The sequence below is a fragment of the Lithobates pipiens genome, unplaced genomic scaffold (genome assembly GCF_037356315.1).
Source record: "Lithobates pipiens isolate NorthernLeopardFrog02 unplaced genomic scaffold, aLitPip1_a1.2 Scaffold_30, whole genome shotgun sequence".
Classification (NCBI taxonomy): domain Eukaryota; kingdom Metazoa; phylum Chordata; class Amphibia; order Anura; family Ranidae; genus Lithobates; species Lithobates pipiens.
The window spans coordinates 124,068,278-124,086,523 of record NW_027507791.1 but is presented as its reverse complement, the minus strand read 5'-3'; the positions used below and the strand labels follow the sequence as shown (position 1 = coordinate 124,086,523).

Below are 18,246 nucleotides of genomic sequence, written 5' to 3'. Positions count from 1 at the left end.
CGCTCCTGCACCCGGCGGCGGCGGCACACAAGCACCATCATCGTGATGCTGGAACTCATTTGTAACTCCCCCTAACATTACGACCTCCTTGTTCCGGCGCCGTGACGTCACTCACGGCCGGGGAGGGGGAAGCGGCCCGGGGATATAGGAGGAGCGTAGCGAGCGGCTGCTCAAACTCAGCTGCCTGCAAGACTGCAACCAAGAGGAGCCAGCGCCGCTGAGGAGGAGGAGGAGGAACCTGAAAATTCCTTGCAGCAAGTCCAGACAGCAAAACAGACAGGGACAAAGTCGACAGTGTGATTCAAGTAACAAGTAAAAACACTAAATAAGCTAATCAGATGCTATATGGGATGCAGGCTGCATGATTAATAACAAGCTGAGTCTTTTACTGTCAGTGTCTGATTTCTGTAATATGCAGCATGGGGGGGGGGGGGGGGGTAGGGGTAAATGTACTGCCACTGGTCATGGTAACTGATAAATAATTTAATGCCACTGGTCACAGTAACTGATTATTAAGCAGTTACTGTGACCAGTGGCATTAAATTAGTCATCAGTTACTATGACCAGTGGCATTAAATGAATAATTGACCAGCGGCATTAAATTATTAATCAGTTAGCGTGACCAGTGGCATTAATATTAATTTAATGCCACTGGTCATGGTAACTGATGAATAATTTAATGCCACTGGCCACGGTAACTGATGAATAATTGAATGTAACTGGCCACGGTAACTGATTAATAATTTAATGCCACTGGCTACGGTAACTGATGAATAATTGAATGCCACTGGCCACGGTAACTGATGAATAATTGAATGCCACTGGCCATGGTAACTGATGAATGATTGAATGCCACTGGCCATGGTAACTGGTGAATAATTGAATGCCACTGGCCACGGTAACTGATGAAGAATTGAATGCCACTGGCCACGATAACTGATGAATAATTTAATGGCACTGGCCATGGTAACAGATGAATAATTGAATGCAACTGGCCACGGTAACTGATTAATAATTTAATGCCACTGGCCACGGTAACTGATGAATAATTGAATGTCACTGGTCACAGTTACTAATAAATGAATTTGCTAGTGCCACTGCTGTTCATGGTCACTGATGAATGAATTTATGGCCACTGGTAGTCATGGTCACTGATGAGTTAATGTACTCTCTCTGTTGGTCATGATCACTGATGATGAATGAATGTATTGCCACTGGTCACTGATGCATTAATGACTAACCACTGGTATAACCGTTTTCCTTATTTATGACACCTGCCATTGAACGGAGTGTAACTTACACATTAAATGCTAAAGGCGTCTGTTATGTTGGAAAGCATATTTTTCTCTAAATAATACAAAAAAAAGCTGTTTATACTTACAGTGAAATGATTTTACTTATTTTATTTTATTTTTTTTGCACCATTGCGTATAGTTTATATACTGTTTTGTGTGTGTTTGCAAAATGAAAGTGGGCCGGTCTGGATGAAGTCCAGGGCCAAATTTTTGTCCCAGTCCATCCCTGCATTGTACTGTAATGCTTGAGTTGATGCAATGCTGTATTCTTTGCCTTTGCTTACTGTGGTCTGTGACCGCTTACTTTTATTACCTGTGCCTTATTGTTCCTTCTTTGATTTCTTTGTTTCACTTGAAATTTCAATAAAATGTCAGTTTTCAAAAAAAAAAAACTCCTGGGGGGCGTGACCGGAAGCCGACCTGGACGGACGCTTAGCTTAAGAGCTCCTGTCCAGCCCAGCGTTACACAGGCCAAAAACGGGGGCCACAGCCAGCATTCATGGGCCGCTCACGGACCACCCGCTCCACATCCACCTGGGGGTCATCGCAACCGCCTCCGGGCTCCTCGGCAGCGTTCCGGGGCTATTTTATCCCGCCCGAAGACTCCCTGGACGGGAGTGGCAAGATGGCGCCGGCCGCTGCCACGCTACACCAGCCCTCTACGCCGCCGCCGCTCTCCACCATGAGCTCCCCGCGGCACAGCGGGGATACCACCCGCGGATTCCCAGCACCGGCTGATATGCTCCAGGGGGTCATCAATATGACCCCCCTATCCCCCCGGCTCCTCACCCGACCATCCAGGGGACAAGGCCGCACCACGACCTCAGGGGAGTCCCAAGATGGCGCCGACCGCCACAGCCATGCACCATAAGCACTGCACACCGCCACCCGCTGGCCCTCACAGCTCCCCAGGGCGGGACGCTTCTCCCAGGCACAGCTCTCTGGACCCGGCCGACCCCCACCGGAGGGTGCACCCTCAGCATGCCTCCCCCTACTCACCCGGCCCACCATCCACCCATCCGGAAGCCAGCCCACGCCGCAGCCTCCGTCATAGTACACACAGTGTACTGCAGCTTTCCCCAAGCTGTTCCGCACTTGCTCAGACCCGGGGGCCCTTGCTGCAAGAAGCCCCCCCCCCCCCGGATTTGTCTGCAGGGCTGGAGGACTTCCCAGAGCTGATGCACCCCAAGTACCCCCCGATGACATCTGCTTCGACAGGGGGACGGGGGCAGTTTTCTGAGTGGCCAGGCCCCACTGCACCAAAGGCCCCAACGCTCCAGAGACCACAGTGAGTCAAGGGGGCGCGTGCTCACACCCCCCTCACAAGCTCCCCCATCAACCCGAGGAAGAGACCCCCCGGAGTCATCGGTGATGTCTCCTCACGGAGAGGCCTGGTCTGAGCCGTGGGACCCCCGACCCTCTCCACCCCGCCTCCAGCACCGAGGTCCCCATGCTGTGGTCCCCAGATGCCTCTTCCTCCTGCCCCTGCGACCCGAGGTCAGAACGCAGGACTGGACTCTCATTGGCAAGCTTATTTACAAGCGATCCCAACTAAGGACAATCAAGCAAGCAACTTATTGCTGACGTGCAAGTCACATGCCGAGCTGAAATCCAATCTTTACATGCCGGCCTCAAGCACTTGACAGACCGGGTGGAAATGGTGGAAGAATAGTTACAAGACACAAAGCTGACAGTCCACCAGACCCAAATGCAGAGATCAGACCACCGCCTTATGCTCCGGGAACTGCAGCGCCAAGTGGAGGACTTGGACAATAGGGGGCGCAGAAACAACATCCGTGCCCGTGGCCTCCCAGAATCGGAAAGGTACTGAAGACCTTCATTCTACGCTACAAGAGTTGTTCAACGAAATGCTGGGAGAGCCCGCAGACAAACCTATTGAAATGGACAGAGTCCACCGAGCCCTTCGCCCTAAAGGCTCCTCATCGCAACCTCGGGACATTATCTGTCGGGTCCACTCTTTTCCCCTGAAAGAAGATATCATGCGGAAAGCACGTTCCATCCGTAACCTTACCTTTGATAACTCCCCACTGCAGATATACCCAGATCTTTCCTGGATCACGCTCCAAAAGCGCAGATTACTGCAGCCTCTTCTGCGCACACTCCAAAACAAGAGTATTGCCTACAGGTGGGGCTACCCCTTCAGCTTGACCGCTAAACACCAGGGGAAGTCGGCCATTCTACGTTATCCGGAAGATCTGGACTCCTCCTGTGATGCTTTGGAGATCCCCGCCCCCAACTTGCCTGCCTGGGACCTGCTGGCCACGCCGCCTCCACCGCCAGTGGTCTGGCAGAGGGTCCCCTCCACTAAACGCTCCAGGGGTCCTGAGCACCAGCGCAGACCCCCCAAACACAGAATGGGATGAGCTCTCTGGAGGAGCCATGCAGAACACTGCTTTTTCTACCCTCCCAACCCGACATCGTCCACAACGAACCTGTCCTCCTGAGCTCCCACAAACACCACTACGTTCCTTTTTTCTTTTTTTGTCTTGTTTTTTTCTCTTGTGCCCCCCGTTGGCCTACAGCCTACCTACCCCTGCTACATGAACTGGGCTGGCCCTGGACTCCTTTCGGACAGGCCGGTTTCGGAGTTACCCACCCCCCCATGGTTAGCCACCTGATAGTTCCCTGCCTCCCCCTCCCCCCCCTTTTTTTTCCCCCTTTTGTTTTTTTTGGGTGTTTTTGTCAACTGTTTTTGCATTCCTCTTTAGACTCCTGTTTTTCCAGGCCTCCCTATCTGGGACCTCCCTCCCCGGATTCTTTACCCCCCTTACTTTTTGGGAGGGAGACCCGGGGAGCCCAGCCGGGGAGCCCAATTGGAACTTGGCCCTGGGACATCTCGGTCCCTGTAGGCCAGAATGTAAATGACTGTGTTATTATTTAATTGTGTATGTATTCTTAAGCCGCGTACACACGGGCGGACTGTCTGGCCAACTTAGTCCGTCGAAACACATTTAAGCGGACAGTCCGCTCGTGTGTGGGCTTCAGCGGACTTTTTCAGCGTGCAGTCTGGCGGACTAAGTATTTCGGAATTTCCGTAATATTGTCCGTCCAACTTTGGTTTCAGCGGACAGTCCGCTCGTGAGTAGGCTAGTTCGACGGACTAAGTATGGCGCATGCTCAGAAAGGATTTACACGGCCAAAGGTTGCATTGCTGTGTATTGGACGTCCTATTTCTAGTCCCGTCGTACGTGCTGTACACGTCATCGCGCAAGCTTTTGACGGACTGTTTGTTCATCATGTGTGGTCAAGTCCGTTCATTCGAAAGTAGGATGGACTGTCCGTCGGATTGTCTGACGGACTAAGTTGGCCATACAGTCCGCCCGTGTGTACGCGGCTTAACTCTTTTCCTTTACCCTAGGCTTCTACCCCCTCCTGCTCTATGGTCCTCCTTATCTGGCACACCGCCTGACTTCCTCCCCTGGATTCCGCGCTCCCGGATCACGCTCTGCTACTATTGGCCTCAACTAAGTATGCTTCCTATCTACTCCCTATATGACAATGGCTAAGGTACTATCACTAAATGTCCACAGGCTTAACTCAAACAAAAAAAAAAGACATCTGGCGCTCCGGGAATTCCGTCAGTCACTGGCCGATATCATTATGGTTCAGGAAACACAATTTAACAAGGGGGACTCTTTTGGATTCGCATCCAGTCACTACCCACAGGCCTACCAGGCTTTTAACCCGCAAAAGAGAGCGGGGGTCGCTATCCTTTTTAAAAAAGGGGCCCCCTTTACCTGCTCCAGCGTATATCTCGACCCACTTGGCCACTTCATCATTCTTCAAGGCACCTGGCAAGCGCAGGCCATTACCCTATGCGCCCTGTACGCTCCAAACACGCGCCAACATAGCTTTCTGGCTAAGGTTCTTACCCGGCTATCCCGCACGCCCTCAGACCTTCTTGTGCTAGGAGGAGACTTTAATCTATCCCACTCTGCTGTCCATGACCGCCTGGCAGTGACCCCTCAAACCCCACAGGCACGGGCCCTTAGGGACTCCAAACTATTCCGCCAGCTGATTAGGAGACTTGGTCTTTTTGACGCTTGGAGGGCCCTTCATCCGACCGACCGCCGATATACCTTCTACTCTGCCCCCATCAAACCCACTCCCGTATCGATTACTTTTTTGTAAACAACAATGCACTACGTATTGTCGATTCGGCGCAGATTCTCCCTATCTCATGGTCGGATCATGCCCCCGTCGCTCTCTCGCTGAACCTCGGTACTCCTATACGACGGCCATGTAACTGGCGGCTAAACAACTTTCTTCTACAGCACCCCCCATCCAAAACCGAACCGAACTACTTTAGGGAAAACGACACCCCTGACGTCTCGCTCCAGACCTTATGGTCGGCCCATAAGGCTGTCCTCCGGGGCCGCTGTATTGCCCTTTCTTCGGCTATGAAGAAGGATGCCAGGGCAGCCGAACAGATGGCTACCATAAAACTAAAGTCCTTGGAGGTGAAACTCCAAGACTCCCCTTCTATCCCACTCCTCTGACGGATCGTTCGTATACGGGCAACCCTTCAGGACTTAACCATGGGCCAGGTAGAAAAAGCCCTGGTCCGCTTAAAACAGGTGTACTACGATAAGGGCAACAAAGCACAGTCACTCCTGGCCCGTAAACTGGCGGAACGAACGCATATGTCTACGCCCCACCAGATTAAGGACAGGCGAGGTGTTCTTTTGACCCATCCCCAGGAAATTGTAAATGCCTTCTCTGACTATTACACGGATCTCTATAATAAAGCCGAGATATCGCACAATCCCTCGTCGCCTGACGTGGCGGACCATATTACTCATTACCAAGAGCGCGTGAAACTGCCCCGACTGCGGACGGAAGACTTACTAGGTCTTAATGCCTCTATTACGGCGAAGGAACTGGAGGAGACAGTGAAAGGCCTGCCCGCCCATAAGTCCCCCGGTCCGGACGGACTACCGTATGAATATTACAAGGCCTTCCTTCCCCTACTTAGCCCCCACATGACTAAACTATACAATGCCTTTCTCCACCAAACTCCGGTCCCTAGCGACATGCAGAGATCCTTTATATCCCTGATCCCGAAGCCGGACAAAGACCCAGCGCTATGCGCCAGCTACAGACCCATCGCCCTGCTTGACTCTGACTTGAAAATATTCACTAAAATCCTCTCGAATAGATTGAACGCACTCCTCCCCGCTTTAATTCATAAGGACCAGGTGGGTTTTGTCCCCTTGCGTCAGGCGGGGGACAATACTCGGAAAGTCATTGACTTAATTGACGTAGCCAATAGGGAAGGCATGGAATCGGTACTTCTGAGTCTCGACGCCGAGAAGTCGTTCGATCGCCTGAGCTGGTCCTTTATGATAGCCACACTGCGGCACCTGGGCTTCACGGGATCCTTCCTGCAGGCAGTAATTAATCTCTATACTGCTCCTACATCTCAAGTTAAAACCCCATTTGCTACTTCACCCGTATTCTGGGTGACTAATGGTACCCGCCAGGGATGCCCCCTCTCTCCTTTGCTTTTTGCACTGTGTGTGGAGCCGCTGGCGGCAGCCATTAGGGGCAACCCGGATATTAAGGGTGTCGGTGAGAGGTGAGGAATTTAAGGTGTTTGCGGACGATGTCATTCTGACATTGACCCACCCCAGGATCTCCCTGCCCAACCTTCACGCAGAGTTGGCTGCATATGGAGCACTATCAGGGTACAAGATAAATGCAACAAAATCCGCAGCCATCCCCCTGAATATTCCGGCAGCGGAGGTTGATCACCTGCAGTCCACCTTCCCTTACAGATGGGAAGCCGCCTCCATTAAATACTTGGGGGTCTATATTACTCCATCCTATAGCACTTTATACCACGCCAACTTCCCACCCCTGTACAGTTCGATAAGAGCCCTTCTCCAAAAATGGAGGCCCCACCGGATCTCTCTTCTGGTCAGTATCGCATCTATTAAGATGGTTATCTTGCCGAAGCTCCTCTATCTCTTTCAAACTCTACCCATCCCCTATGCCCACTTACGGAAACTTCAAGGGGACGCGTTGAGCTATGTCTGGAACCATCGGAAACATAGAATACCAAGCTCCGTTATGACCGCGTCCCGGGCCGATGGGGGCTTGGCATTCCCGAATCTAGTGAAATACTATCAGGCATCCCAATTACGGGGGATCCTTGCGTGGTTCCCACAGCGGTCCTACAATAAATGGTCGCAAATTGAGAAAATATGGTTGGCCCCAATTCACCCCAACAGCCTTTTATGGAACATGCACGTGACGGTGCCTCCCGACCGACTGTTGGGTCCAATGTCCCACCTTCGACAGCTCTGACGCAGGTTGTCTAGCTTCGGGCTACTGCAATCTAAATGTTCGGTCATGAATTTGTTTCTCTACAATCCCGAGATCCCAGCCAGCCTCACTCACCAGATGTCCTGGCCCTGGGCCTCTAGAAATCTGTTCCACTTCGGCCACTTGGTTCATCCTGTAACCAGCAGGCTGCTGCCGTTCCCGGAGCTCAAGACCAAATTTGACCTACCAAGCCGAACCCTCTTTAGTTACCTCCAGATTAGACACTTTGCCCAGACTATAGCCCCTACCCTGCAATTCTCTCCTCCAACTTTATTTGAATGGATAATACTCGAGGGATGTAACCGTAGGGGTCTCATATCTGACATATACCAACTTCTTAATGCAATCCCAATGGACACGAAGGGAAAACACGCACACATGTTGAGATGGGAGAGAGAGCTGGGGGAGGTACTCCCGATGGAGGCGTGGCAGATAGTCTGGAGGCAGGCAGCCAAAAGCTCGATATGCACTCTCTATAAAGAAAATTCTTATAAGATCCTCTATTTTTGGTATCAGACCCCGGACCTCCTCCATAAAATATACCCCTCCACCTCCGACCGGTGTTGGCGATGCCAGCGCGACAGAGTCTCTCTCTTCTATATCTACTGGACGTGACTGCCTCTTTGACACACCTATACCCTTTACACCACAATTTTTCTTGCTTGGCTTATCGCACCCGAAGATGGCCAAGCCGTCCAGGAAGTTACTTCGGCACATACTCACAGCTGCCCGCTGTCTGATAGCTCTAAATTGGAAAAAAAATACACCCCCACCCCAAGAGGACCTGTACACCAGAATTAAGCATGTTGAACTGATGGAAAAGTTGACGGCTAGGGTGAGGGACAAGCTGGACGAGCACGGCGTGGTCTGGGAGCGCTGGCATCTTCGGGAGGACACAAGGTGAGCTGGCCTGGAGGCCGAGATGCTAATATACCTACCCTCCTAATCTCTTCCCCTCCCCTTCTTTTCTTCCCCCTCCCTTTTCTTCTCTCACTTCTACTTCCCCATTCCCTTCTTCTTCTTCTCTTGTTACTCCTTTTTGTTACTAAAAACGTGAGCTACGAGTTGCTACTCTGTGTTCCCTGCCAATTGCTTCAGGAGGGCCTATAATGCCAGTGATTGCTGATTCTTTCTCTTCAACTGGGCACAGTGGTTTCCACATTTGACAGTTCTATTTTGTATGCTCACCCTGCCGCTGTGCCCTCGGCATGTAATGTTTCTGATTTTGTTGTATATTCTAATAAAAAAACGTTAATTGAAAAAAATAAAAAAAAATAAAACTCCTGCAAGCAGCATCTTTGGAGCAGTGGAGCGATGTATGCACCACTCCTTCACTGCCCCTGCCCATTGAACTGAATGAGCACCGCTGGCAAAGCGCCGCTGCAGCAGTGCTTTGCGGGTCATTTTAACCCTTTTTTGCCCACTAGTGGAGGTTAAAATCGCCCTGCTAGCGGCCGAAAACCTCCACAAAACCGAAAGGTAAAGTGCTAATCAGTGTCCATCTTCAGCCTTGTCAGTGTCATCTGCAGCCTTGCATTGCAGCCTTGTCAGTGTCGTTGCAGGCTTTCATTGCAGCCTTGCCATTTAAAAATGGTCCAGCCGAGATACAGAGCGGATGTTCTGTGTATCTTGGCAGCGCTCTGTAGCTCTTGGCCGTTCTCGTCGGCTTTCGGCCATCTTCAGCCTTGTCAGTGTCATCTGCAGCCTTGCATTGCAGCCTTGTCAGTGTCGTTGCAGGCTTTCATTGCAGCCTTGCCATTTAAAAATGGTGCCGCTGAGATACAGAGCAGATGTTCTGTGTATCTCGGCGGTGCTCGGTAGCTCTCGGCTGTTCTTGGTGGCTTTCGGCCGTTCTCGGCTTCATTAAAAAAGGTAGGGTATACATGGGCAGGGCAGAGGGGGTGGAGTCAGGGGTAGAGCCAAGTGGGTGGCAAAATGAGGTTTCGCCTAGGGTGTCAAAAATCATTGCACCAGCCCTGTGCACAGTTCAGATCACCCTATGGGACGCCTGTGCTTTCCATTTAGGTGAAGACGGCCCTTTGCACAGGTGTACAGATCAGTATGCCGTGTGAATATGTTCTAATGCACAATCTGTTGGCTACAAAGTGTAAATATTATATATTTATGTGCCTTTTTTACCTAGCTAAAAATATAGATTTTATTTTTTACCCTTAATATAACACAAAGAAATAATATGCAAACACAGATTGCATTCCCACTAGCAGATGCTAATCCTGGTTTATCCAGTAGGGGGATCCATACACACTGATGTTTCAGGGCTATAAATTCTTAGAAAGTAAAGTATAAGATATAATGTGCTGATTGATGTTCAATTTTCTTTTAATGACATAACTATCTGTGATTTCATACTACACAGATGAATAGGCTTGACTTATTACGAACACATTGCAATAGTCAGAAATGAGCAATGGCCCATAATAACTGATCATATATCAAGAAATTGGAGCTGTAAGATCTGTGGAAGCTGATATCCAACAGCTTGTTATTGCAAGATGCACAATGCTGCTCTTACTGCTGCTCAGTACTATATTATTCGAAAACACCAAGGTTACATTAATTAATAATATTTTATTCTTTTTTTTTTTTTGTCTATTGATATCGTGTCTGTTGATGTGTGGCAGGGAAGCTTTTTACTACATTTTAAGATCACTGACCCTATATTAGGAATAGGACTGGGGAACTGGTTTAAATGGATCTGCCATATTTAGAGAAATGTACTTGCTCTTAGATCATGAAAATATCATTATATTCTACCTTATCTTATTTCTTCTTAAATTAAAAGCTGGCTAAAGCCAGAAATACGCTCACATGCACCAAGTTAATAAAACGGGTATCTTATCCACACTTTCCACTTCTTGTCATACCCTCCTCAGTCTTCTCCTGCACATACTGACTACTGTAATATCCTCCTCACTCTTCTCCTGTACCTATTGACTATCATACCCTCCTCACTCTTTTCCTGTACATACTGACTACTGTCATACCCTACTCACTCTTCTTCTGTACATACTGACTACTGTCATACCCTCCTCACTCTTCTCCTGTACATACTGACTACTGTCATACCCTCCTCACTCTTCTCCTGTACATACTGACTACTGTCATACCCTCCTCACTCTTCTCCTGTACATATTGCCTACTGTCATACCCTCCTCACTCTTCTCCTGTACATACTGACTACTGTCATACCCGCCTCACTCTTCTCCTGTACATATTGCCTAATGTCATGCCCTCCTCACTCTTCTCATGTGCATATAAGGATGAGCTTGATGTTCGAGTCAAATGTTAGTTTGACTCGAACATCTGGTGTTTGCCTGGGGCGCTCGCAACAAATTTGAGAGCAGCGGAACGCCCCATAATGCACTGCAAGATCGCAGTGCATTGATGTGTGATGATTGGCCAAAGCATGCACTTGACCTTCATGCTTTGGCCAATCACAGTGCGCTCTGCTGCAAGAGACATAATTGGCCAAAGGCAGGGTGCCTTTTGCCAATTATGGCTCAGACGGACTAAGTTCACACCCCACACTATAAAAGGCTGCTTACATAGCGGCCGTGTATAAGTGTGTGACTGTGGACAGAGATAGATTGAGCTAGATTAGGCAGGCAGGTTAGTTAGTGGCAGTGTATTAATATATATATATATATATATATATATATATATATATATACACTGAGCAAAATTATAAACGCAACACTTTTGTGTTTGCCCCTATTTATGATGTGCTGAATTTAAAGATCTTTGAATTTTCTATGTACACAAAAGGCCTATATCTCTCAAATATTTTTTCACAAATCTGTCTAAATCTGTGTTAGTGAGCACTTCTCCTTTGCCGAGATAATCCATCCACCTCACAAGTGTGGCATATCAAGATGCTGATTAGACAACATGATTATTGCACAGGTGAGCCTTAGGCTGACCACAATAAAAGGGCACTCTAAAATGTGCAGTTCTAATGTATTGGGGGGTGTGTCCAAAAACGGTGACCACCATTTTCCTCACGCAGTGCAGGACATCTCCTTCGTATAGAGTTGATAAGGTTGTTTATTGTGGCCTGTGGAATGTTGCTCCATTCCTCTTCAATGGCTGTGCAAAGTTGCTTGATATTGCCAGTAAACTGGAACACACTGTCATATTCGCCGATCCAGAGCATCCCAAACATGCTCAATGGGTGACATGTCCATCCACCCTCCTCACTCTTCTCCTGTACATACTGACTACTGCCATGCCTGCCTCACTCTTCTCCTGTTCATGCTGCCTACTGTGATAGCCTCCTCACTCTTCTCCTGTACATTACTGTCCATTGTCATAATCTCAACATGCCCCTTCTACACTGCCCATTATGACACCATCCACCTCCTCTCCTGCAAATACTTCCCAAAGTAATTTCCTCCACAATTCTCTTATACTGTACAAAGTGCTCAATTACATACCATCCTCTCCAGCACATACTTCCCACTTCTTCAGCTCCCACCTTTCCCTTCTTTATCTACTACCTGCTTTGAATATTTTGAATCCTGACTTCACCTTTCCAATCCAAGAGAACGGGTTCATGGAGTGTTTCAGCCCTACTGACAGCTATCCCTCTACTTGCAACATGTGCTTGGGAATAATCTAAATAGATATTTCCTTTACCTTCTCTGTGTGCTGCAAGAGCTGGCCCCCTGACATCATCATAAGACTGACCATCGGTGATGAGGACTAGGAAGTTTTTGTTGGGCCCATCTTTAGTTGGCTGGAAGACACTGCGCAAAACAAAGTTTATGGCATCTCCAGTAGCAGTTCCACCACTCATGTAAGGGATGTTGTAGATGGCCCGCAGGACATCCTCCTTGGTGGAATAGTCATTCAGGCCAAACTCTAAACGCTGATCATAGGTGAATTGTACAGCAGATACTTTTGCACCAACATCAGACACTTCAAATGCACGTACAATGTTGGTTATGAAGTCCAACATGATACGGAAGTTTTGATCCCCAATACTACTGGAGCCATCAATTAAGAACGCAATGTTGACTGAGTTGTAGCAGGTTTTGCTGCAGAGAAGTTGCTCATGTGTACATAGCTTTTGTACAAGAGGCTTTGTGTACTTAGCGGTGCCAAACCAGCTCGGCATGTGGAAGGAGAAAAAGCTGTTGTTCTTGCAGACAGCCTAAAAAAAAAAAAAAAAAAAAAATGTAATACATTCTTTTTACATAAAAGTCAGAACTTGCATGATGCTATAACAAGTTTGTTTTTTAGTGTATCTAAACCCAATACAGCAAACCCTAACTGAATGACAGTTACTTTGCTTATAGTGTATCTAAACCTCAAACCAAAAATATTATTTATTACAGCTTACTAGTCCTTGGTTTGGTGGGTGCATTTTTTTTTTTTCGTTTTTTCCAAGCTTCTTTTGCTTTATTTTGACCTGCTGATCCTGACCTGTAGATAACGCACTTATGCCGTGTACACACGTAGCGGACTTTCCGACGAACTTAGTCTGGCGGACTTCCCGCCAGACTGTCCGTCGGACTTTCCGAACGGGCTACTTGCCCACACACGGCACTTTTTCAGCGGACTAATACGGCATACTAAGTCCGCCGTACTATCCGCCCTACTTTTGAAATGAACGGACTCGCCCACACAGGCGGAGGAAAGTCTGCTCATTTCGAGCGCGTCTCCAGGTAGGCGGGGCCCGCGAAGGAGATGTCGCTGGCCCCGCCGCCTGGTATGGACTTAAAGGGGAACCCCAACGCCGAAAAAAATCGGTTGTCGGGGTCTGCGGGCGGGGGGCTTATCGGAATCCGGGAGCCCCCTTTAATAAGGGGGCCCCCGGATACCGGCCCCCCACCCTATGTGAATGAGTATGGGGTACAATGTACCCCTACCCATTCACCTGTAAAATAAAGTACAAAAAAAAACCACACAAGATAAAATAGTTTATTGCACAGCTCCGGGGGTCTTCCGTCTTCGGGGGTCTTCTCGTCGGACTCCTCCGCTATCTTCTTGTAGCTCTTTTGCTAGCGGAGGAGCCCAGCTTTCTTCCTCGCCGCCGGCCTCTTTTTCCGACTTCGGGCGTCTTGTCCCCCTCTTCGGTTCTTCTGCCGGGCCACCGCGCCTTCTTCTAGCTCTTTTACAGGCAGTGGCCCGGTCTTCTGTCGTCGTCGCCGTCGCCGCCGCCTTCCGTTCTTCTTCTCCTTCTTCTTCTCCTGGAGATGTTGACTCGACGTTCTCTCCGGCCGCAATGCCAGGGACGCGCTGCGCGGCGACTTATATAGGGACAAGGGGCGGGGTCGTCGGTTGATGTCACATGAGTTGATGTCACATGGGTTGATGTCACATGGCGACAGTCCCAGCATCCTCCAGGACTGTGACATCATAAGGGGGCGGGGTCACCATGTGACATCAACCCATGTGACATCAACCGACGACCCCGCCCCTTGTCCCTATATAAGTCGCCGTGCAGCGCGTCCCTGGCATTGCGGCCGGAGAGAACGTCGAGTCAACATCTCCAGGAGAAGGAGAAGAAGAACGGAAGGCGGCGGCGGCGACGACAGAAGACCGGGCCACCGCCTGTAAAAGAGCTTGAAGAAGGCGCGGTGGACCGGCAGAAGAACCGAAGAGGGGGACAAGACCCCCGAAGTCGGAAGAAGAGGCCGGCGGCGAGGAAGAAAGCCGGGCTCCTCCGCTAGCAAAAGAGCTACAAGAAGATAGCGGAGGAGTCCGGCGAGAAGACCCCCGAAGACGGAAGACCCCCGGAGCTGTGCAATAAACTATTTTATCTTGTGTGTTGTGTTTTTTTTTCTACTTTATTTTACAGGTGAATGGGTAGGGGTACATTGTACCCCATACTCTTTCACATAGGGTGGGGGGCCGGTATCTGGGGGCCCCCTTATTAAAGGGGGCTCCCGGATTCCGATAAGCCCGCCGCCCGCAGACCCCGACAACCAACGGCCAGGGTTGTCTGGAAGAGGCCCTTGTCCTCATCAACATGGGGACAAGGTGCTTTGGGGTGGGGGGGCGCGCGGCCCCCCCTTCCCCAAGGCACCCCCATGTTGAGGGCACACAGCCTGGTACGGCTCAGGAGGGCGCTCGCTCGTCCCCCCTTTTCTGGCCGGCCGGGTAGAGTGCTCGGACAAGGGTCTGATGTGGACCTGGGGGGAACCCCCACACCGATTTTTTTTGGCGTTGGGGTTCCCCTTTAAGTCCATACCAGGCGGGGCCAGCGACGTCTCCTTCGCGGGCCCCACCTACCTGGAGACCCGCTCGAAATGAGCAGACTTTTCTCCGGATGGGAAAAGTCCGCTCATTTCAAAAGTACGGCGGACTGGCACACACAAGGCCAGATTGTCCGCCGAAATGCGAGTCCGGCGGGAAGATTGGAGTGCAAAACTACTTTCTAAGTCCGCCGTACTTTCGGGTCAAAAAAGTATGCCGGAGGCTACACACGGGGGGATTGTCCGGCGGACTTCAGTTTGCCGGACTTTTCCACCCGCTTGTTTGATCGTGTGTACGCGGCATTAGTCTGTCTGCTGATATAGACTACAAACATGTTCGTATCTCTTCATCTCCATCACATGGGGAGCAGAGCAATTGATAGTTTACAGAAGATAGCTAGGAAGTATGATATTCTCTGGTGCAGCTCAGAGGAAGTAATGAGAAAACTGTATTTCTGCATTTCTGCCAGGATAAACTGGTATTCTTGGTTTAATTATGCTTTAAGCATTGTGTATCGGAAACATTTGCTTTTTTCTTTCAGTGGGATACCATTTTCTTCTTTTATTATCTTTTGTTGCACATGAGCATAACTGATCCTCCAGCTTCTTTGCAATCACTTCCCGTCTACATGCATGTACCATTTCACTTTCTGCATAATGTGTTTCAGTATGTTCATTTGTAGTCTCCAATGGGAGAACATGTGACAAAGTGACAATGAAGACTGGAGAACAATTGTGAGACAGGGCCAATGGAAAGACCTCCCTATCCACTGGCATTGTCAGAGAAAAAGATAGGACCTCTCCCACACCCATGTTCTTCCTTTATAGCTTCACATTGTACACAGTAAGATACATCTCAAAAACCCACTTTGGAAGTGGTTGAAAAAGGTTAAAACAGAATTTTACCTGTAACCACTTGGTAAAAAATAATGTTGTAGCAAGGAACATACACTCCACATTAATAATTACAATACCAAAATTAGTGTGTGTTCTATATTGCCTTCAGCTTTTCTCCGGTTTCTTCTTGCTGAAGGTTGCCATTTTGCTGAAGCCCAGAGCCCTTGAGCATCAGTAATCTTTAGGGTGTTAGCAGATCGGCCTCTACATTTTTGGCATAGTGCAGAAAAAATACAGAGCAACTGAGCATGTGTAGAACAGGATGAGACAGTGTTCTACTGAATTTTAAACAGTATATGCACTTATTTTTAATGTTTTACATAACTAGAGTGAAATGACTTAATTCTCTGACTAAAGTTCCACTTTACTATTTATATAATAGTGTGTTCCTTAATAGCCTTGATAGGTTTTGTTTGGCCGTGTCAGTATTAGTGCAGAGCATTTCACTCAGTGATAGTCTGCATTATAATCCCATCTAGTCACTTTGTTGAGATCGTTCAAGAGCCTTGTGTTGGGGTACATGCAGAGAGCCTATCGGTGTAGTCCTATACCCACAGTTGATCCAGAGGAAGGCAAAAAAACAGCAAAGCATGATCCAATTTGCCCCAGCAGGGATAAAAATCCCTTCCTGATCCCCCGAGAGGCAATTGGATTTTTTCCGGGATCAACTCTACCTATAAATGTTAGTATTCAGTTATATTATATACATTTAGGAAAGAATCCAGGCCTTTTTTAAAGAAATCTACTGAGCTGGCCAGAAGCAGCTCTTGAGGGAGTCTATTCCACATCTCCACAGCTCTTACTGTTAAGAAGCTATTCCATATTTGGAGGTAAAATCTATTTTCTGCCAGATCTAAAGAGGCCCCCTTGTCTTCTGTGTCTTAAAGTGAATAACTATGCAAGTTCACAATATGAACCACTTATGCATTTATACAGTACATGTTGCTTATACCCCCCTTAATCTCTTCTCAAGAGAAAATAAATTCAGTTCAGCTAATCTTTCCTCATTATTAAACCAAAAGGTTTGCAGCTTTGCTGTAGCCATTTATTTGTGCGTATGTATGTAAATGATTCTGTTAGAACATTATTTCTGCTTTTGAGAGCTTTACTACTCACCTTGTCTATAAATGCCACATCCTGCACCATTCCAAGTTCTTCGGGGCTGGGAGGTGCCACTGACACGATGAAGACGTTGATGCCATATTCCCGAGCTATTATACCAGCTTCTTCGATGTTATCAGATGGCCATCCATCTATAAATACCACCATAACTTTCGGGATTCCTTTTCGTACTCCATTAGCAATGCTGAAAAAAGTTTGAGCTGTGTGCTTTACAGCTTTACCTAAAATATAACAAGTGGGAGCTGAATTAGAAGAGAACATCAAATATAATTGAAATGTCTGTGGCTACAAACTGAGAAACTTCATGAATGAAGAGAAGCTGCAGATCACAGATTTAAGTATAATGCATGTATACAGTCTGAGAGATAGTCAGCAGATGTTATTTCTATTGTGACTTCAATTTTACTTCATTGATCTGGGTCCCCAAAGATGGTATGCACTGGATTACTGCCTTGACCATTCATTTGTTTGAGACATTATTAACAAAGTTAAAGACATGCACTGAAAGTTTGCTAAAGTAGCTGTTGTTTCTACTGCTGAGCCAATCACTCATTCATCCAAGCAGGGCTGCTGTTAGAAATCATGGGGCCCCATACAGCCTACCTGATGGGGCCCCCATTGACCCCGCCCACAACCCACCCTGGCTCCGCCCACAACCCCACCCCTCGTTCCACCCCTGCCTCCACGCTGTCAGGGTGAGGGAGGGGGTGTCTGGAGGAAGGAGCTGGAACATGTAACATTTACAGCACCCCACCATTCATAACTGCATCTGAATGGGAGAGATGTCAGTGTTTTGACATCTGTGCCCATTCAGTTTGTGTTCCCATACACCACCGACTTGTGTCCATTTACATCAGGCTACCTCTGATCTGTCACATTTAGGTCTGGAAAAATAGAAAAGAATATTATTTTCCAATTTTTTTTTTTCCTACCTGAATGGACACGGAGGAAGGTGGATCTAAATACACACAAGTCAGTTCATACCTGTAAACCTACATGGAGCTTTCAATCAGGTCTGCATGAAAAACTACCTAATTGCAAAGCTTGGGTGAAAGGTTATCAAAGGGGTGTGGTTTGGGGGTGGTAAAAATGCAGCTTGGCTGTGTGTTTTTACTGTCCCTTCCCCCCATCACATGTGTAAAAGTAGCATCTCACTATGTGCTCATTATGTATGGCCCTGTCAGTGTAACATGACTGTGTGGTGCTGACTTTGTTATGGCTGTGCTGAGTTATAGTCTGTAACACACAGTACAGCCATTTATCAGGAAAGTCAGCACCACACAGTCATGTTACACTGACAGAGCCATACAGCACCTGCTGTGCTCTGATCATCATAATGATAATAACCATGAGCACACAGAGTC

At 48.3% G+C, this 18,246-nt stretch overlaps 1 protein-coding gene across 1 annotated transcript in view; it reads right to left on the bottom strand.

Moving 5' to 3' along the window:
- COCH (cochlin) overlaps positions 1–18,246 on the bottom strand; it is a 145,676-nt gene that overhangs the window by 7,499 nt on the left and 119,931 nt on the right. Inside the window, exons 10-11 of the mRNA XM_077464797.1 lie at positions 16,877–17,103; positions 12,300–12,816 (exon numbers count right to left, since the gene is read on the bottom strand). Of these exons, the coding sequence (XP_077320923.1) occupies positions 12,300–12,816; positions 16,877–17,103 (744 nt within the window). The remainder of the gene's footprint in view (positions 1–12,299; positions 12,817–16,876; positions 17,104–18,246) is intronic.